Raw genomic sequence first — 21,618 nt, 5'->3', positions numbered from 1 at the left:
ATTAGAGTCAGGTGTTTTCAATCAATGGGATGACAATCAGGTGTGAGTGGGCACCCTGTTTTATTTAAAGAACAGGGATCTATCAAAGCCTGATCTTCATAACACATGTTTGTGGAAGTCTATCATGGCACGAACAAAGGAGATTTCTCAGGACCTCAGAAAAAGCGTTGTTGATGCTCATCAGGCTGGGAAAAGTTACCAAACCATCTCTAAAGAGTTTGGACTCCACCAATCCACAGTCAGACAGATTGTGTACAAATGGAGGAAATTCAAGACCATTGTTATCCTCCCCAGGAGTGGTCGACCAACAAAGATCACTCCAAGAGCAAGGCGTGTAATAGTCGGCGAGGTCACAAAGAACCCCAAGGTAACTTCTAAGCAACTGAAGGCCTCTCTCGCATTGGCTAATGTTAATGTTCATGAGTCCACCATCAGGAGAACACTGAACAACAATGGTGTGCATGGCAGGGTTGCAAGGAGAAAGCCACCACTCTCCAAAAAGAACATTGCTGCTCATCTGCAGTGTGCTAAAGGTCACGTGGACAAGCCAGAACAAGCTAAAGGTCACATGGACAAGCTATTGGAAAAAGGTTTTGTGGAGGGATGAGACCAAAATAGAACTTTTTGGTTTAAATGAGAAGCGTTATGTTTGGAGAAAGGAAAACACTGCATTCTAGCATAAGAACCTTATCCCATCTGTGAAACATGGTGGTGATAGTATCATGGTTTGGGCCTGTTTTGCTGCATCTGGGCCAGGACAGCTTGCTATCATTGATGGAACAATGAATTCTGAATTATACCAGCGAATTCTAAAGGAAAATGTCAGGACATCTGCCCATGAACTGAATCTCAAGAGATGGTGGGTCATGCAGCAAGACAACGACCCTAAGCACACAAGTCATTCTACCAAAGAATGGTTAAAGAAGAATAAAGTTAATGTTTTGGAATGGCCAAGTCAAAGTCCTGACCTTAATCCAATCCAAATGTTGTGGAAGGACCTGAAGCGAACAGTTCATGTGAGGAAACCCACCAACATCCCAGAGTTGAAGCTGTTCTGTACAGAGGAATGGGCTAAAATTCCTCCAAGCTGGTGTGCAGGACTGATCAACAGTTTTCCAGAAACATTTAGTTGCAGTTATTGCTGCACAAGGGGGTCACACGGCGGCACGGTGGTGTAGTGGTTAGCGCTGTCGCCTCACAGCAAGAAGGTCCGGGTTCGAGCCCCGTGGCCGGCGAGGGTCTTTCTGTGTGGAGTTTGCATGTTCTCCCCGTGTCCGTGTGGGTTTCCTCCGGGTGCTCCGGTTTCCCCCACAGTCCAAAGACATGCAGATTAGGTTAACTGGTGGCTCTAAATTGACCGTAGGTGTGAATGTGAGTGTGAATGGTTGTCTGTGTCTATGTGTCAGCCCTGTGATGACCTGGCGACTTGTCCAGGGTGTACCCCGCCTTTCGCCCGTAGTCAGCTGGGATAGGCTCCAGCTTGCCTGCGACCCTGTAGAACAGGATAAAGCGGCTAGAGATAGTGAGATGAGATGAGAAGGGGGTCACACCAGATACTGAAAGCAAAGGTTCACATACTTTTGCCACTCACAGATATGTAATATTGGATCATTTTCCTCAATAAATAAATGACCAAGTATAATATTTTGTCTCATTTGTTTAACTGGGTTCTCTTTATCTACGTTTAGGACTTGTGTGAAAATCTGATGATGTTTTCGGTCATATTTATGCAGAAATATAGAAAATTCTAAAGGGTTCACAAACTTTCAAGCACCACTGTATAGGGGCGGCACGGTGGTATAGTGGTTAGCACTGTCGCCTCACAGCAAGAAGGTCCTGGGTTCAAGCCCAGTGGCTGATGAGAGCCTTTCTGTATGGAGTTTGCATGTTGTCTGCGTGGGTTTCCTCTGGGTGCTCTGGTTTCCCCCACAATTTAGAGCTGCTAATTGGTGGCTCTAAATTGACCGTAGATGTGAATGGTTGTTTGTCAGCCCTGTGATGATCTGGCGACTTGTCCAGGGTGTACCCTGCCTCTTGCCCATAGTCAGCTGGGATAGGTTCCAGCTTGCCAGTGACCCTGCACAGGATAAGTGACTATGGATAAAGGATGAATATATATATATATAAATTATGTCTTTTCTGTGACTTTAACTATGGTATTGTTGGTGTCAGATGGTCTGTTTTGAGTATTTCAGAAACTGCTGATCTCCTGGGATTTACACACACAACACACTCTAGAATTTACACAGAAAGTGTATAACTCAAGTAAGCACTCTGGCAAGCAGAAGCTTCTCAGAATACACAAACCATCAAACCTTAATGCATATGGGCTACAACAGCAGAAGACCACATCAGGTTCCACTCCCATCAGCCAAGCACAAAAGTCTGAGACTATAATGGACACAGACTCACCGAAACTAGATAATTGAAAACTGAAAAAAGGCCAGCTGATTTTTTTCCCCGTAATCTTCAACTATCCAGTTTGTGCAAGTCTGTGCTCATGGTAGCCTCTGATTCCTGTTCTTGGCTGACAGGAGTGAAACCTGATATGGTCTACTACTAGCCCATCTACTTCAAGGTTCGATGTCTTGTGCATGTTGAGATGCTTTTCTGCTCACTACAGTTGTAAAGAGTGATTAGTTGAGTTACTCTATCCATCCTGGCAGCGCGAACCATTCTGGCTGTTTTCCTCTAACCTATCAATAAGCTGTTTCCACCCACAAAACTCTTGCTCTCTGGACGTTTTTGGCACCCATTCTGTGTAAACTCTGGTACCAACAGCCATTCCACATTAAAGTTAAAGATCATGCGTTTTCCCTATTCTGATGTTTGATGTGAACGTTAACTGAAGCTCTTGTCCTGTATCTGCATGATTTTATGCATTATGCTGCTGCCACATGATTTGCTGACTGGATAACTGCATAAATGAGCATCTCTCATCTCATTATCTCTAGCTGCTTTATCCTGTCCTACAGGGTCACAGGCAAGCTGGAGCCTATCCCAGCTGACTACAGGCGAAAGGCGGGGTACACCCTGGACAAGTCGCCAGGTCATCACAGGGCCGACACATAGACACAGACAACCATTCACACTCACATTCACACCTACGGTCAATTTAGAGTCACCAGTTAACCTAACCTGCATGTCTTTGGACTGTGGGGGAAACCGGAGCACCCGAAGAAACCCATGCGGTCACGGGGAGAACATGCAAACTCCACACAGAAAGGCCCTCGCCGGCCACAGGGCTCGAACCCGGACCTTCTTGCTGTGAGGCGACAGCGCTAACCACTACACCACCGTGCCGCCCCCCAGCTGTACATGTGTTCCTGTTAAAGTGGATTTTTTAACTTGAACGTTTTGATATGATCCTGATGAGTAACATGCTACTTGAGGACTTTCTTATTCTTACTCAAGATTGAGTGACTACTCAAACTACTGTTTTGTTTGCGGCCCTAACAGCAACTGTAACTTGTACTTGAATAAGGTTTTAATTAAACTACCTCAGTGCAAAAAGTCTATTTTTGAGGATTGGGGTGTAACACTATCGTGTAACTCTGTTCGTGTAATAGTGCTCTTGGGCAAAGATTGCTTATTATAACAGCGTGGCTCCTCTGCTCTCAAAATAAGCCAGTGCTATAAGCTCTCAGTCATGTCACAGATTCTTTATGTCACCAGGATCAGCTTCCCAGCTCCATGTTCTGGTTTTATGTATACAGTGGTACAGACCAATGAACAAACGGCCTACTAAATCCCACAGGAATTAACATGAAACTGCATTAGTCTTTTTTTGAACAAGCACATGTTTTGCTTCCAGTATAGCTCTCAAAGCCTTTATGTTTCTCTGTTTAGTTTTGACTAGGCAGCAGTGACCTATTTATAAAATCACTGTAAAATTTTGGATAGGATTATGATTTGTCTGAAAGTTTACCCTGTACGGTATGTAAAGGTTATTAAACCTGTTATTATTAACCCTTAATGCTCCCAGGATACAACAGCAGACCCAGATGTAGATTCTTCACTCTCAGAACTACACACCTTTCCTGTTAGATTCATTGTCGTTATTAAATAATTCATATTCATTACTGAATAATAAGCCAGGTTTAGGCTTCTCAAATATTCAAATGCCACTTTTAGACATTGTCACAAAGCAGCTTGATAGAAAACCAGATATAGATTTAGGTCCCTAATGATACAGCGAGAGATGACACTGGCAAGGAAAACAAGATCAACTGTGAGCTACTGCTCACTTACGTATCCCTCCGCTTTCACTTATATCAGAATGTAAGCAATTGAAGGCATAGGACACTTATTATGAATGCTGACTTCAACAAATAATTAACCCTGAAACAAGGAAGTAAAGAGCAGTGTCTCTCCCCAGGGATTTCAAATAGCATCCTGGTAAACTGTCATTTTGAAATGGCATCAAAATCCACCCTATATGTTTCATAAATACATTCAGTTGGTAAACAGGAAGTCGATGTGCGACAGACCTGAAAACGGTATATACGGTCTAGAACCCCAAGCTGGGCGACACGGGTGTAGTGGTTAGCGCTGTCGCCTCACAGCAAGAAGGTCCGGGTTCGAGCCCCATGGCCGGCGAGGGCCTTTCTGTGCGGAGTTTGCATGTTCTCCCCGTGTCCGCGTGGGTTTCCTCCGGGTGCTCCGGTTTCCCCCACAGTCCAAAGACATGCAGGTTAGGTTAACTGGTGACTCTAAATTGACTGTAGGTGTGAATGTGAATGGTTGTCTGTGTCTGTGTGTCAGCCCTGTGATGACCTGGCGACTTGTCCAGGGTGTACCCCGCCTTTCGCCCGTAGTCAGCTGGGATAGGCTCCAGCTTGCCTGCGACTCTGTAGAACACGATAAAGCGGCTAAAGATAATGAGATGAGATGAGGAACCCCAAGCTGAAGCTCGGTACTAAATATCAAGCAGTTGTGATTTGTAGTTGCTGAGAAAAGTGTTACAAAAATTTTGTAAATCCACGCTATATGTTTCATAAATACATTCAGTCGGTAAACAGGAAGTCGATGTGCGACAGACCTGAAAACGGTATATACGGTATAGAACCCCAAGCTGACGCTCGGTACCAAATATCGAGCAGTTGTGATTTGTAATTGCTGAGAAAAGTGTTACGAAATGTTTGTAAATCCACCCTATATGCTTCCTTCAGAGCAGGGGTATAAAAAAAACTCCCTAAAATGACATTAAGAAGAAGTCTTAAGAGGAACCAGACTCAAAAGTAAACATCCTCTTCTGGGTGACACTGAGTAGTGGGATTATAAATCGTTACACTTCTACAACTGTATGATATAAAGTTTAACAGTACTAAGAATGTTGAAAAGATTACAACAGCAGAAAGTCTACAGTATCCATGTAGGATTATCCACTGAGGCAAAGATAAGATTTGGGTATAAACTGTTTTTGGAAAGTGCAAATGTTTAGGATATCCATGTGGGACCATGTACATGTGGAGAAATCTCCAAGCAGAGTTAAAGCCTCAGAACGAGTCAGGCAGGTCCAGACGGTGAGCGGAACCACAGTGTGTTAGGATTACATCAAGCAGCATGAATGTATTCCTGATCCTTTGACACCTCTACTTTTGGAAGAAAAGAAAAAAAACATTTACCCAAAATGGCTTGGACATTTTTATTAACTTTCTCCTCTGGACTAGGCTTTCTGTAAATATCATGATGCATAAGGAGCCAGTACAAACAGTGAGTCTAAAACCTTACTAGCAAAGTGTGATTTCCTCACAAAGTGAAATGAATAAGTTGTTTATATTGTTATATGACATAATGAACTGGACATAATCCTAATTAATTCCGATACCAGATGTCAAGATGTTCACTTTTGGGAGTAATCAGATTTTAAAATGCTTTAACTTTATTTGTGGTTGAGATACAACCCCGATTCCAAAAACATTGGGACGCTGTGTAAAACGTAATTAAGGGGGAACTGAAGGCAACATTTTTTATCATCAAAATTCTATTTATCTCATTTTATTAAATATAGGAATGTATTTTTGATCGCTATTTTGTCTCTGCTATAGCAAGTTATGAGTGTTTGAAACATGCTATGCAAGATATCAGTCCATATGTCAAACCAATGGCCGTAAACGAGATTTGTTGAGACCTGTGCGGGACATCGTAGGACGGAAGTAAAACGTACAGCAGAAATCAAAGTGACCAACATCTGCCAATGTTGTCAAAAGACGCGCGCGCCCTCTTTCGAATGCTGATGTTATCAAGCCGGAAGTTTTGTTTGTTTTGATAGCAATCAGGAAAGTTTGAAAAAAGTAGGCAGTAATCGTCATTTAAACTTGTTTTTGTGCAATATTTCGTTTGGAAAACAGTTTTCAAAATGGCGGCACTGACACCTGGCTGACACTTCACGTTTCGAGGTCTCGCACAAGTCTCATGAAGATCGCGCGGATAAGCGACGCCTGCCATGGACCAAACGAACTAAATTCAACATGGCTAAAAACCGAATAGGTTGATAAGTATAATATTTAATCGCAATTAGTTACCAATACGAGTCACGATATAAGGTTACTAAAACCGAAAACGTAATTGAATAACAGGTTAATTAAGAAATAAAGCAAGTTTAAAAATGACTTCAGTTCTCCTTTAAAAACAGAGTGCAATAATTTGCAAATCCTTTTCAACCTATATTCAATTGGATCCAATACAAAGACAAGCTATTTAAAAGTTCAAAGTGATAAACTTTGTTTTTTCTACACTCATTCTGAATTTGATGCCTGCAACAGGTTCCAAAAACGTTGGAACAGGGGCAACAAAAGACTGGGAAAGTTGTGGAATGCTCAAAAAAAAAAAAAAAAACACCTGTATGGAACATTCTACAGGTCAATTAGTTAGCTGGTAATTGGAAAGGCTCAGTCGTTCACAAGCAAGGATGAGATGAGCTTCACCACTTTGTGAAAAACTACATTCGCAAATAGTCCAACAGTTTAAGAAGAACGTTTCTCAATGTACACTTGCAAGGAATTTAGGAATTTCACCATCGACGATCCATATCATCATCAAAAGATTCAGAGAATCCAGAGAAATCTGTGCATGCAAGGGGCAAGGTTGAAAACTAACACTGAATGCCCATGAACGTCAATCTCTCAGGTGGCACTGTATCAATAACCAAGATGATTGTACAACTATAAAGGACATTATTACAAGGGCTCAGGAATATTTCGAAAAACTGTTGTCAGTAAATACAGTTCATTGCTGCATCTACCATGCAAAGTGAAAGCCAAATATCAGCAACATTGAGAAATGCTGCCGAGTTCCTGAGCTCATCTAAGATGGATTGACGCAAAGTGGAAAAGTGTGCTGTGGTCTGACGAGTCCACGTTTCAAATTGTTTTTTGAAATCATGGACATTGTATCCTCCAGGTTGAAAAGGACCATCCAAATTGTTACCAACATAACATTCAGAAGCCAGCATCTGTGATGATATGGGGGGGGGGGGGGGGGGGGGGTTAGTGCCCATGGCATGGGTAACTTGCACATCATCTGTGAATGTAATGAATGCTGAAAGGTGTATATATATAGATTTTGGAGAAACGTATGCTGCTATCCAGACCAAAAGCATGCCATCCTGCTTGTTCCAGTAAGACAATGCCAAACCATATTCTACACGTTACGACAATGTGGCTTCATAGTAAAAGAGTGCAGGTGCTAAACTGGCCTGCCTGCCTCCCATTGAAAATGCGTGGCACATTATGAAGCGCAAAATATGACTGTGGAAACCCCGGACAGTTGAGCAACTTTAGTGGTATATCAAGCAAAAATGGGAAAGAATTTCATGTTCAAAATGTAAACAATTAGTGTCCTCATTTTCCAAACTCTTACTGAGTGTTGTAACACAGTGGTAAACATGGCCCTGTCGCAATTTTTTTGGAACGTGTTGTCAGCATCAAATTCAGAATGAGTGTATATTAAATAAACAAACAAACAAACAAACAAACAAAAAACAATAAAGCTTATCAGTTTGACCATTAAATATCTTCTTTGTATTGTATTCAATTGAATATAGATAGAAAGGTATTTGAAAGTCATTGCATTCTGTTTTTATTTACGTTTCACAGTGTCCCAATCTTTTTTTTTTTTTAATATTTGGGACACTATGCTGTGAATGAATATTATTTAATGAATTAGAGATGGTGCTTGTTGTTACTCAGACAGGTGTATGCAGACAGCCACGTTGAGATCCTCACCGCCCTCACAGTCCATCACTGCCTCGAGCAGCAGAAAGCCACATAGACAGCGGCACCGCAGGTCCAACAGTGACCCTGTTCTCCTGGACCTGACTGCTAAAGGTACATGAACAACGTTAGAGTGTGATGCACTGTATAATTTCCACTTTCCGTCATTCTTTCTGGAGGAAGTTGAGATTTCAGCTGAGTTGTGAACACACAACCTGAAGGGCGATAGGTTTTTTTTTGGCAAAGAAGATTAGGACCCATTTTCATCTTGATTTATCTTTAGTGTGTGTGTCAGATCCTGATCTCTCTCTCTCTCTCTCTCTCACACACACACAGAAAGCACTCACAGTATATCCTGAACCATCTCCATATCTGTCAGCAGCTTCATTAGAAGGATTTTAAATATAGAGCTGCCATTTTCAGGAACTCTGAGGTGTGGATCAATTTGCAGGGGTTTTGAACCTCATCACAGAGACGCCTTTAAATTATAAAGAAAAAAGAACCCACAAAATGTCATTGCGCCATGGGTACTGTTCTTCCTCCAGGAATTTGTAAACCTGATCCTTATCTACATCAGGAATGTAAATGATTAGCATGATACAGAAATTAAACGTTTCACTCGACTGAGAGAAGCAGAGAACTGTAAGTGTAGTTTATCTTCCATTTATGCATCACAAAGTATTCCTTTTCCTACACAGTGCTTCATTCCTCATTTCACATTTCCCTCAGCAGTAATGAGCTGTGAAGCAGCCACGCAGACAGAAGTAGGTCCTGGGACAGCAGTGGGGTCGGGGCCTGAGCCAGAGCATCCGGTCGTCACTCTGCGGCGGGGGAGGGGCCATCGCCGACCACGCCCCTCCTCCATGGTGGATTATCAGAGCTACAGGGACACTAAGCTGCTAGTGGCACAGTTCCTGCAGCAGCAGTCGCCGTGTAGCCTGATGCCAGAGGTGCAAGAGCTCATCAATAGCATTAAGAGCGTGCTGCGCTCCGATCAGGAACATATGGAAGAGGCTGTGCGCTGTGCCACCTTCATCCAGCAGGTCACACACACACCATATTACAACATTCCACGTGTTATTATACCATCACCGCTTATACATATGATTGTTTCGTATACTCTGTAAGCATGGTTCTCAGAGTAGGATCTGTGACGCATAAGCAAGGAGTTAGTTTTGTCACAAGCCAGCCTGTTTGACTGGTCACATGAATTGAATAGGTTTAATCCAAACATCAGTAACTCAAAAAGAACTCAATAACTCAAATCTTAAGTTGAATTTTAATTACAAAATGTTCGGGGGAGTGAAAAGTTCAAGAAGAAAGCTCTATAGAGCTAATCGTTAGACAAAATATTAATGTACACATTTAAATAATGATCTGTTTGGTCATAAAATGAATCTGTATTATGGGGGTCCCATTGATTATTATTTTTTACACCTTTTTTTTGTGCAAAAAGTGAGAGATTTAGAGATATATTAGAAAAATATATGAAAAACAATATAATAGTTGTTATATCCTGAGTGTGGTTGTTATTCTGCAGGTGATGAGTGTCTCGGAGAGCGGGCAGGCGCGAGCATCGTGTGCCAGACAGATGCAGCCAAACTGTACGTCTCACACTCTGCCTCTGCGGAAGCGTCCGGGTCTCCTCCACCTGCGCAGCTGCGGAGACCTCAGTACCTTCACCTGGGCAGAGCTGCAGGTCAGACCAAGCTCCCGGGCCAACTCCAGGATGGGCTCTCGGACCGGAACCCGCCGGCTGGCACAGGAGAGACCACACAGCCTCATAGGTGTCTCGCGAGAGACTATTATCTAAAAGCTGAAAGGTTCTGTTCTGTGTATGTGCTGGAGTCAAGGAATAACCTAAGCTTAAAAAAAAAAAAAAAGCAGGTACAGAACGTACGCTTGCTTTTTTTTTTTTACTACAAGGAAGTGTTTGTAGAGTTCTAGTATTGATAGGTTTGAGTTTTCTATGTTGTACATAAAGATGTGGCACGGTTGAATTCTGCACTGCACTAAACAGCATGAGAGTCACTACTCCTGGATATTAAAGGAGAACTGAAGTCATTTTTAAACTTGCTTTATTTCTTAATTAACGTGTTATTCAATTACGTTTTCGGTTTTAGTAACCTTATATCGTGACTCGTACTGGCAACTAATTGCAATTAAATATTATACTTATCAGCCTATTCGGTTTTTAGCCGTGTTGAATTTAGTTCGTTTGGTCCATGGCAGGCGTCGCTTATCCGCGCGATCTTCATGAGACTTGTGCGAGACTTCGAAACGTGAAGTGTCAGCCAGGTGTCAGTGCCGCCATTTTGAAAACTTTTCCAAACGAAATATTGCACAAAAACGAGTTTAAACGACGATTACTGCTTACTTTTTTTCAAACGTTCCTGATTGCTATCAAAACAAATAAAACTTCCGGCTTGATTACATCAGCATTCGAAGGAGGGCGCGCGCGTCTTTTAAGCCTCGGTCACAACCAGCCATACGTGCTCCTACAGCCGGTCTACGTGCAAAAAACGCAAGAAACGCACGGAGGGCGCGCGTGAAACGCACGAGAGCGCGCGTGTGACGTGCTGATTTTCGAGCTGTAGATTGGCTGCAGAGGTTCTTTGTCATGTCAAACAAACTCTACGGGCACTTACTTTTTTTTCAGGTTGCAAGACAAACTTACAGCCAACGCGCGTCTTTCTCCATGAACAAAAAAAAAAAAAAAAACCGCAGCGATTTGGGAAACGCCAAAAATCGCACGGCCAAAAAAATTGTACGTCCGGTTGTGACCTAGGCTTTAACAACGTTGGCAGATGTTGGTCGCTTTGATTTCCGCTGTACGTTTTACTTCCGTCCTACGATGTCTCGCACAGGTCTCAACGAATCTCGTTTACGGCCATTGCTTTGACATATGGACTGATATCTTACATAGCGTATTTCACTCATAACTTGCTATAGCAGTGACAGAATAGCTGTCAAAAATGCATTCCTATATTTAATAAAGTGAGATAGAATTTTGATCATAAAAAATTGCCTTCAGTTCTCCATTAAATGAATACTGATGCACTGCTTCCTCTAAAGTATTGTTGAACAGACACTTTTACAAGATGAAGATAAAAAGTAAAATTAATATTACACTTATTACTGATATTTACTTTAAGGAGTAAAAAGTCCAATCACTGAATACTGACTGATTTACATTGTTTATTTTATTTATATTGATTTTTATTGTCTTATATCATCAAATATAAACAGGTACCAGTAGATTTGGTCCAAGAATCCTTTACTGAAACCCAAATGAAAAGCAGAAACTTAGTTATTGAGGTCAATGATAATAAGTATAATTATAAAATAAACATTTTTAAATGTTTTAAAACAAGATGATGAACTCCAGCAACGCCCCCTAGTGACAATGACTTTTGGTTCAAAAGAACACACACATTACTGCAGTTCTGTGGGCCGCACAGTGGTGTAGTGGTTAGCACTGTCGCCTCACTGCAAGAAGGTTCAGGGTTTGAGCCCAGTGGCCGACGGGGGCTTTTCTGTGTGGAGTTTGCAGTTTCTCCCCGTGTCCTCCAGTTTCCTTCCAAAGACATGCAGTTAGGTTAAAATCACACACTCATCATGGGTGTGAATGGTTGTTTCCCAAGCCTAGAAATGGGAGGGTTGTGTAAAAGGGTATCCAGCGTAAAACTGTGCTCCAATTAATATGACCTGTGGATCACTGAGCTGGCAACAGTGCCGGATAAGGAAGACGACGACGACTGCAGTTCTGTAATATCATTCATATTTCCAACAATGTTGATAATTACATAGAACATTGCTCAGGCTCTAGAAAAATATAAGGCAAAAAAGATGGCAAAACCAAGTTTTAAGTCACGTTTGTATATTTCTCTTAAGTTTCTGAACAACCCTAACCCCTGACTACATCATCGCTTGTTTACCGCAATGCATTATGGGCGATACTCAGGGTCAGCTCCGCCGTATTGTTTACTTTCGCCTTTGTTAAACACTGCATTGTTCTGTCTAACCGGTTTTAACCGTGCTGCCTAAAATGAATCGCTGTGTGCCTTACTGTGTCTCCACAACAAAGAGAACACCTAATTTGAGCTTTTATCAGCTGCCAGTCGAGAAGAAAGGAATGGATCGATTTAATCCGCAACGAAAACCTTCGAACTGAATCGAAATGGACAAGGTGTTTGTAGCTTACATTTCTCTGATGGGAAAAAGACGTGTTTAAACTGTGACCCAGCAATATTTCCATGGTCTGCGGAACGGCCTTCGGTTATAGATGATTATAACAATCGACACTGTTCATCTGGAACTAGCGATATTCCAAAGCCTGGAAAACAAAGAAGCATTCTTTGGCCTTTGCCTCTCAACGTTCCGAAGCACTCGGCAGCCGAACGAGCCTGTCGGACCGATAAAACTCCCAAACCATGAAGGGTTCTCTTTCGGGTGTGTATCATCATCATCATCATCATCATCGTGTTTTCCCGCGTGGCACGTGGTCGGCCTTGGGGGGCAGCTGCTTGGCTGATGGAAAACAAGAGGCCAACAGCTGCGTGAAGTCAGTCTTGTGCATCATTTTCAAGATCTGTTTTTTGTCCATATTCAGGCATTCCTCCATCTTATTCCAGTTAGTTCTTCTATCGAAAAGGACTTTCTTCAGTAGGGCGTCATTGCTCATCTGACAGATGTGTGCAAGATACTGTAGATGTTTGGTCTGGTAGTAGTGTTTTATCGGTGTAGAGCCGGTAATGCTCTGAAGCTTACTGTTTGAGATTTTATATGCCCAGTCAAGCTCTCCATCAACGAGGGAGGATGAGTCCACGCCCTTTTGTTGTTTGTTTTTCGGTGGAGCATTCTTACGGGCAAAGCCTCCCGCGATCATTTTTCTCAGGAAGCTGTTCCAGATCACCTCTAACTTTTGGGTCTCTGCTGATGTGAGATCCCACACTTGAACACTGTAGAGCAGCCTTGGGCAGACACAGGAGGTTAAAAACTTCATTCGCGTACTTAGATTTCACGATCAGTAAGGATGTGCTTCAGCTCGTTCCATTTCTCAAATGCTGAGGCAATTCTTTGGTGAAGGAAGGCTGATGTTTTGTTAGTGTTTGTCATCAGATGTCCTAGATGCCGGAATTCTCTCACGTTCTTAAGCGCAACACCATTAACAGTCACTAGACTTTTCTTTTATGCTTTCATCAACATTGAATGCCATAGTCTTGGTCTTCTTGTAGGACATACATAAGCCGAATCTTGTAAAGGTGTTGTCATAGATCTCAATAATCTTCTGAAGTTCATCGATACTTTCTGAAAAGAGCACATCATCATCCGCATAACTCCGTTATTCTGATGATACCATGCGCTTTGGTGGTACGAAGCGCTCGGGGGGATACTTCGTTGGGGATTATAAACTCTATGCGGACTCCAGCCTCTGGGAACTGAGTATGGATTTCATGCTTAGCGCATCTCATCACGAAGTCCATGTATATAGTGTATAATGATCAGTGAACCTCATGAGCGGCATTTATTGAAGTAAATGCATTTATACAGAACATGACACGGCAGATCAGCGGGTTTCCAAAGATTTTTTTTTTTGTAACGTTTCCTATCATCAAGTTTTATTTAACTAATAACTCATTTATAAATGTTTTGATAAGACATTCTGAGATTTGATGATGTCCAGCGTGGTAGACTCGGTTAATCTCTAGGTTGTACGAATTCTTGTCTCTTATGTCTTACCTTCTCACCAAGCTTGATTTGGATTCAGATTTTCCTGCTGTAAACCCTCGGCATGTTATCCACCTCTTTCAATCACCAATTTCATTGTCTTCCATGACAAAATCGCTCCTGTCACATCGCCCTCACGTAAAATTAATCCAACATCCACCATATTGCACAGCTACCAACCCTGGCTATCCCCCATAATGCATTGCGATAAACAAGTGATGACGTAGTTATGCTTAGGGGCTATTCAACATGCATGTGGAAGTGTCTTAAAACCCAATTAGTCTAATTGGGGGGTGGGATAAGTATTAGGATAACCTTCTGGATCACTTTATTCAAGTTTGAGTTGATGAGTCTGTCCATCCAGGCTGTTATGACTTCAAATTTAAAATGTGTTTCAGACATAAAAGTTTTTTTTTTTTAAACTGCAGTGGTGTTGGAGGGAAAAATTACTGTGGGGAAAAAAATGCTCTTCCTGCAGGATTAAGATTAAAAATAAAAAAAACAAAAATAAACTAGACAGGGACACTCTAACGAGTGCAAACCCCGCCTTTTCCCTATTAAAATACATTGGGCGAAAATTTCGAAGTTCTGCCATGACCTTGACCTTTGACCTTCAAAATTTAATGGTTTCCTTCCTGGGTGATTGGCAACACATGTACAAAATTTGGTCCAAATCGATCCATTGGTTCTTGAGATATCTTGCAGACACACAGACAGACAGACAGACAGATACACACACACAGACTGACGCAGGTGAAAATAATAACCCCTCCGACTACTGTCGGCGGGGTTAAAAATACAGGAGGCTTGTATATACATTTTCTCATTCATTTATTGTCGTAAATACTGTTACAAACATTCCTGCTATGGCGTAGGAATGTGGCTCAATGATTCATCACAGAAAAAGCTCGCAAATAAATAAACGTTGCCAATGCTTTACAGAAAGTGTTACTTTTTTTCCCTCTATTTCTTTACCATAGAAGACAAACATAGATATAAGTTTAAATACATTCAGAGCGAGTGCATAAGAAACACTAGTCAAACCCACCATGTACTCTTTGTTTTTAATCTCCTAATTATCACAACAACACGAAGCCCTGTGTTTACTCCGCAGTACAGACACGAGTGTGTACTTCACATCGATGTGTTCAGTGTGTTCTGGGGGAATTGGAGTCTTGACTGCGTTTCACTAATGACCATAAAGCAGCACATACAGTGATTTTTCGATTTATTCTCCCGTGTAAACCCATCCAAAGCCAACATCATCATTAAAGCTTGCATATATTTGTGGCCTTGTTTGTTGTATACACAGAAGTGCAATGGTGATGTTTATATTTTAATCGTCGAATTAAAACTGACTGCTCTTGTACAGTAGTACAATACGAGTTTGTGATGAACATCACTTTCCTGTTCACTGGAGCTCCACTGAGTGAGCGTCACGCTCAGCTTAATGCAGTCATACGGACAGAAACATGATGGCGATTTTGGTGTGTTTGCCGTCAACACCTCCTAGAAGCTGAAGAGGTCCTTTCGGATAGAGATGATGAGAGTACTACTGTACACAAGTCTAACTCTCTCTCTCTCTCTGTCTCTCTGTGTGTCAAAAGTCTTAAATGTACACACTGTATATACACAATCACTGGACGTGTATACTGAAATGTATGTGCGTATATAAATATATATTTATATGCAGTTATGTAGCTGGTTTTGTCTTACACTGGAGTCGTTTGTCATCACACATCACACCCACTACTAGCATGAATGCATACCAAAAGACATGATAGACCATGCTTAAGAAAAGTACCGTGATGCCGTCCTGCTTGTGCATCCATGGAAATTACAGCATACGTAACGCAGGGATGTTTAGAGATGACACACGAAGCAGTCTGTGTACAAGAGCCACGTTCGGGGATACGACACGGATGTACTGCAGCAATAATGTGGCCTGCGATTGACTGCGAATGTAGACTTCAATCCACGGTACCATTAACGTCACATCTTCCTGTTCAGGTTAATACGCACCTACCAGTATAGCTGTGGTATTACTGATCTACTGGTACCAATCACTGACAACAGCATTTATATCACAGTATCATTTATACTGTATCATCTATGAGTTAGTGGGGACCAGCCAGGGCAGTGAAAGATACTATATGTGCTCCAAAAAGGGAAAAAAAACAAAACAATCGAGGGTTCTCTGGAACACCCAGCATGGGGAGAACTCGCATTTATGACATTGACGAGGGCAGAACACTGAAGAGCTCAAATCGACTTCAATTCTTAACCTGGTCTCAGAATGGGTACCGTTTATAGTTTTACTTCAAACTAAATAATATTCTTAAAGACAGGCCATTATAGGACTTGTCATCCTTTACAAAGATACTTCTTCAAATAATATTTGTCAAGTATAAATATTTTTTTTCCAAACCAAAATAAAATAAAATACTTAGTACGCATACAAACAGAATTATTCTTGAATATAAAGGATCGATAAGAAAAATATGAAAAAAGAAAAGAAAAATATGTTCTGTACACTAGAAAACAGTGGAAATGATTCAGTCACCACAAAATAGCACAGAAGTTGAAGAGAAATCCAGACAAACAAACAAAACAACAACGCTGGTCACCATCATTCTGAAACTTATATACATATAATTTTCACATTTTGTCCCTAATAAACTGACTAAATTCTAATTCTTGACTAAATTTGGTCTTTTACATCCCCACCAATAAAGTAGTAGTTCAGCTCATGTTTCTTTGTGCTATACGAGTCGTTTTTGTATGGCATCACTATTTTAAGGCCACATTGTGCATCATATCACTATTATCCTCGAGGATCATTTTGTCACAGAGATGGAACTCCATCAATATCAAATTTATGATGTCAACTGGAATCTAATCACAATTATTTTATCCACATTCCCTGGATATGAGCAATCGCGCGCTCTGATTGGCTACTCTAATACTAGGATATCAGCTCATATACCGTGAGTAGAGAAAAACAAAATGGCGGAGCATGTTGCTGAACCAACCGAGGACGAAATAAAAACGCTACTCGAAAACAAAAAATACAAAAAAAAAGCAACAAAATATGGAATGAAAGTATTTGATGGTAAGAAGGTATCTTTTTTTATTTTTCAAGAATTATTATAGCAGCATTTTTTCACAAATTGCTCCCGTCATTTCGCCGGTTTGTTTACATTCTAAGCAGAAATAGTCATGGCTCTGCGGAAGCCATGGCCTAATGGTTGGAGAAGTAGCTTTGGGACCAAAAGGTCGCTGGTTCAATTCCCTGGACCAGCAGAACTGGCTGAATTGCCCTTGAGCAAGGCACCTACTGTAACTCCCAACTGGTCTGGCAAGAGCGGTGGTGTACCTTGTGTCTGATTAGCCAAAGAAAAGCTGATGATGTAATCATCAGTTTGGGCAGTGCCCGGCCAAAACTTTATTTATTTAAAAAAAAAAAAGCAGAAATGATTTTGTGGGATGTTTTGTATCAAGTTTTTAGTTCTTGAATTAGCAAAAAATAAAAATGCTCCGTTTCTCAAAATCCAGTGAATGTGGATAGAATAAAACAGTTATTCCACTCCATCTCATCGTACAGGGCTTATAGCCAACTTGGTGTTACGCGTCTCTTCGGCTATTGGCTCACATGCGACTCGATTTCGTGGAATATTGGATGAGGTTAAACAAAATATCATGATTTGTTAGTGGTGAGCAAGCAATTATTTCCCAGTGCCAAAGGCAGAAGCAAATAATTGCTTGCGAAACACTTTAAAATATAAATAAATCATGATATTTTGTGAGAACAGAGTTCAATAATTGTTTTATCATTCAATTTTTTTTTTAAATACTAAAGTTCACACGACGACTCAAACGATGACAAAGAAATTGAGCCTTGTTGACAAAAGTGCGAAGTAACTGCACATGAGCAGACCGTTATTTGTAGGCAGTTATTTGCAGTTTGCTCAGTCAATCAAAACGGTGTCACAAATCATTTAAAATGATAATTTCCGTACTCATTTAAATAATGTGCCGATTTGATTAGTTTGTAAATCAAATATGCACCGAGAGGGTTCGGGGATTTTTTTTTTTTTTAATGATTAACGTGGTCTTGAGAACGCCGTGTGCGAGACCACAGAGCACACAGTTGCGTTCACTGTAATGAACTGTTACTCTGAGGAATGCACTCTTAGAGCCTGCAGTTCCTCGGAAACGTTCAGTCCGCTCCTCCACACTCTGGTTAACAGCTGCTTGTTTATGTCTTGAGTGGAAGAGAATAAAGCTGGAATGTCTGATGGTTGCCAGGTTCAAAAAAAAAAAGTTTCCATAAATAACATCAAAACACACTGCTGGTACTCACTGCATGGTCAAACAGTGTGAAACATTTAACGGAGTGTAAATATGACTTTGAATCAAGGGAAATTTCAAGAAGGGTGTCATGGAGCTCTGTGTGTTGGTATTTTCACCTGGATGCGGAGACCTGCGCAGAACTAGAGGTGTTACAGGTTGAAAGCCTTGTCCTGACAGGAAGTGGACAGGCAGGCAGGAAGGAGAAAGTGAAACACTGTGGATAAATAGTGGTCATGGATTCACTCACACAATCATCAGTCCACAGGATAAAGATCAAGGTGATGTGAGGTGAGGTGAGGTGAGGTGAGGAGGTTGAGGGTATCACTGTGGCTTTCAGATGTAAACTGGCTGCTCCTGGGCTGTCAACAGGCGGTACATGGCAGCAGGCATGGTCTTCATGTGAATCTGTTTAGAGACAAAACAAAAAGACATGGACGTTAAACCCTACTGTCATTTAAGAAGAATGCAGGATGTAGAGGACACACAGAAAAGCAGCACTATAGAGGTTAATACATCTGGAATGCTGAGAAGCAGTTTAGTTTTTAGTTTTGCCCGGCATTGCCTGAACTGATAATCACATCATCAGTTTTTCTTTGGCTAATTAGACACAAGGGACGCCACCACTCTTGCCCAAGCAGTTGCTTAAGGGCACTTCAGCCAGTCCTGCTGGTCCAGGGAATCGAACCAGGTCCCAAAGCTGCTTCTCTAACCTTTAGGCCAGATCAGACACAAAGCCATGTATTTACATACGTATAGCATGTTACACATTCTTACCTCACCAACTGCATTGGACAGAATGTGCACAATCTTCTCATGAGGAGTCGCCACCACGCTCTGGCCATTGATCTCAATGATGCGGTGACCAACGCGAACACCACCTCGTTCGGCTATCCCCCCTCTCATAAGGCTGCAAATCTAATGGGCGGACAAAAGGACAGAAAGCTTTAACATGCTGAGTGGAATGACAGTGCTAACAAAAGGTCTGCAGTAATGTGCCGTTAAAGTCATACGCTGCCATTTTTCAACCTCATCTCTAACCAGTGTTGTAGTCGAGTCACTAAACCTTGAGTCCGGGTCCACTCTCAAGTCCCAAGGATTCAAGTCCGAGTCATTAAAAAAAATTTCGAGTCGAGTCCGAGAACAAGACTCCAACCGCACCGTTTGACGGTGGCTGTTTTAGCGCCGTTAACATTAGTTTGTTCCTGAACATGACGTATGACCAGGTGAATGTGATTCTCTTTGTCAGGGAGTGTGAAGTATTCTGTCAGAGACGGTTGGGAGACAGATGTAAGTGCAGAAGGCGTGTTTATTAATACAAGTTAAGACACGTAAACAATCCAGAACGGCAGGCAAAATTGTAAAACATTAAAACAGGCAACAGGTTGAGCGAGGCACAAACAGGCTATCGTAGACTCGGCAGAATCAAAGACGAGAAACAGGAAATCAGAGATCAGGAAACCAAACAAAGAAATAAGGCTCGGTAATGTGTCAGCAATGCAACTCAATACTTCGCAAAGTCAGTGCGTTTTCACAGTTTTTATATAAGCGCGCTGATTGTGCCCTAATCCTGTGCAGGTGCGAGTCGTTTACGGCGCGCGCATGAGAGAGTCCGCTTGGTGCGCGCACTGTCCGGAGCGCGCCCGGGAGTCTATCTGATGCACACGCCAAGTCGCGCAGGTGTGACACTCTTGCACAAACTTAGTACAAAAATGAACGTAGATATAAATATCTTATGCCAAATTATTACGGCATGTTACAAAAAATAAAGAAAAAATCCGAGTCCTCGTGTCCAATTTATGAGTCTGAATGCAGTTAATGCACGAGTCCGAGTCATCAGCGCTCAAGTCCCAGTCACGAGTCAGACTCGAGTACTACAAGCCTGTCTCTAACAACTGTATCCGTCCAGCTGCAGAGTTCTGCTGCAGTCAATAAATCTCACATCGACATTTCTTTGAACTTAGAAAAGAAACAGAATAAAAAGCCAACCAACTCAACAAAGAAACCATCACCGCCACCACAACAACAACAACAACAGCAGCAGCTCTGTTTATGGCAGCATGCCCCAACACTCGCTCCACTGATTACTAACACCTGCATCTTGTTCCATCAGTTCCACAGGACTGTGTATTTACACACAGCTCAGTTTATGGAGCCATGCACTTTTCCAGATTTCCATGTTTACTCTTATTTGTTCTCCGTCTTCCCGTTCTGTTGTTAGTTTAGTCTCTTACTTAGCCATTAGCATTAACATCTTGTGTTGTTTTACCTTATCTGTAGATGTATTGCCATTATTAGTCTACTTCCTGTTGTGCTCTTTCTTGCTTCATTAGATCTTTGGCCTCTGTAATTGCCTTGGCTGAGCTTAATCTGGCATTTTGTCTCTTACTAGTCCTCTTTTGCCCTTTTGGTTGTTTAATGGTCTTTAGTATCCCACCCCTGTTTACTAAAACCTTCGGCACGAGTGCTGATCTCCAGGCTTGGCTGGATCATTACATTTATTCACTTATAAAAAGGGGTTCATGTATAAATAGAAGTTGAAATCTGGAAACACGTGTTTAAACATGCAACTAAATACCACTAAATCCAAACTACAAATATTATGATCCAACAAAAACGGATTGCATTGTGAGACTCACTGAGGCCTTGGAATGAGAGGAGTGAAACTGACCTGACAAACCTAAGCATTCGTTTGTTTTGGTACTATATAAATGTACAACTGGTTCACACGCTCATGCCACTGGCTCCTTTCTGGTTACAAACCTTTCTTATAGTGGAAGTCAAAGGGCAGTTGTTGAATTCGGTCAATAACAGGCTAGTTCAAAAAGTGTTACCCTCTAATAAGAAAAGTCTTAGGATGAGACAGATATGAGAGAAGCTCTTCGACCAAAATGTGCCATATTGACTTATCAAACACTGGAACACAAAAAAGTACCACATAATAAACACTGGAGTATAACTTTAAGAAAACACCCACAATGCCATTCTGCACGCTGAATCCCAACTGGTATCTCAGGTCTGGCCTCCTGATGAGCACGGTGGTGACTGGTGGGCATCTCACAATGTTCAGCTTGATTCTGGACTGATTCTTCAGCCCCTGGGGAACAAGACACACCCCATGACAAGAAACAAGAGCACAGTTTTACATCACTGCTTCATCTGGTACTCAAGGCTTGGTGTAGCATCTGAGACCAATGAGAAAATAACTACAGAAAAAAAAAAATATATAAAAGACATGATTGATGGACAAATCATAATTTATCAATTTAGAAAACATACACATTAAAATACAGCACCAGTCAAAAGTTTGTATACCCCTACT

General features: G+C 41.6%; 2 protein-coding genes across 8 annotated transcripts in view; one reads left to right on the top strand and one right to left on the bottom strand.

The window, feature by feature from the left end:
• fam189a2 (family with sequence similarity 189 member A2) overlaps positions 1 to 15,607 on the top strand; it is a 33,258-nt gene extending 17,651 nt beyond the window's left edge. Inside the window, exons 9-11 of one of the 2 annotated variants that reach the window (XM_060907025.1) lie at positions 8,193 to 8,330; positions 8,949 to 9,259; positions 9,757 to 15,607. In XM_060907025.1, the coding sequence (XP_060763008.1) occupies positions 8,193 to 8,330; positions 8,949 to 9,259; positions 9,757 to 10,029 (722 nt within the window). In that variant the 3' untranslated portion in view covers positions 10,030 to 15,607. Of the gene's footprint in view, positions 1 to 8,192; positions 8,331 to 8,945; positions 9,260 to 9,756 lie in introns of both variants that reach the window. The other variant, XM_060907024.1, reaches the window with a different exon arrangement.
• apba1a (amyloid beta (A4) precursor protein-binding, family A, member 1a) overlaps positions 14,760 to 21,618 on the bottom strand; it is a 138,272-nt gene continuing 131,413 nt past the window's right edge. For all 6 annotated transcript variants that reach the window (XM_060907019.1, XM_060907020.1, XM_060907018.1 and 3 more), the window contains 3 exons: positions 21,274 to 21,393; positions 19,074 to 19,214; positions 14,760 to 18,704 (listed from right to left, as the gene is read on the bottom strand). In XM_060907019.1, the coding sequence (XP_060763002.1) occupies positions 18,633 to 18,704; positions 19,074 to 19,214; positions 21,274 to 21,393 (333 nt within the window). In that variant the 3' untranslated portion in view covers positions 14,760 to 18,632. The remainder of the gene's footprint in view (positions 18,705 to 19,073; positions 19,215 to 21,273; positions 21,394 to 21,618) is intronic.

Source organism: Neoarius graeffei, chromosome 24 (genome assembly GCF_027579695.1).
Source record: "Neoarius graeffei isolate fNeoGra1 chromosome 24, fNeoGra1.pri, whole genome shotgun sequence".
NCBI classification, from domain to species: domain Eukaryota; kingdom Metazoa; phylum Chordata; class Actinopteri; order Siluriformes; family Ariidae; genus Neoarius; species Neoarius graeffei.
Note: the sequence above shows the minus strand (reverse complement) of the source record. Positions and strands in the feature narration are given on the sequence as shown.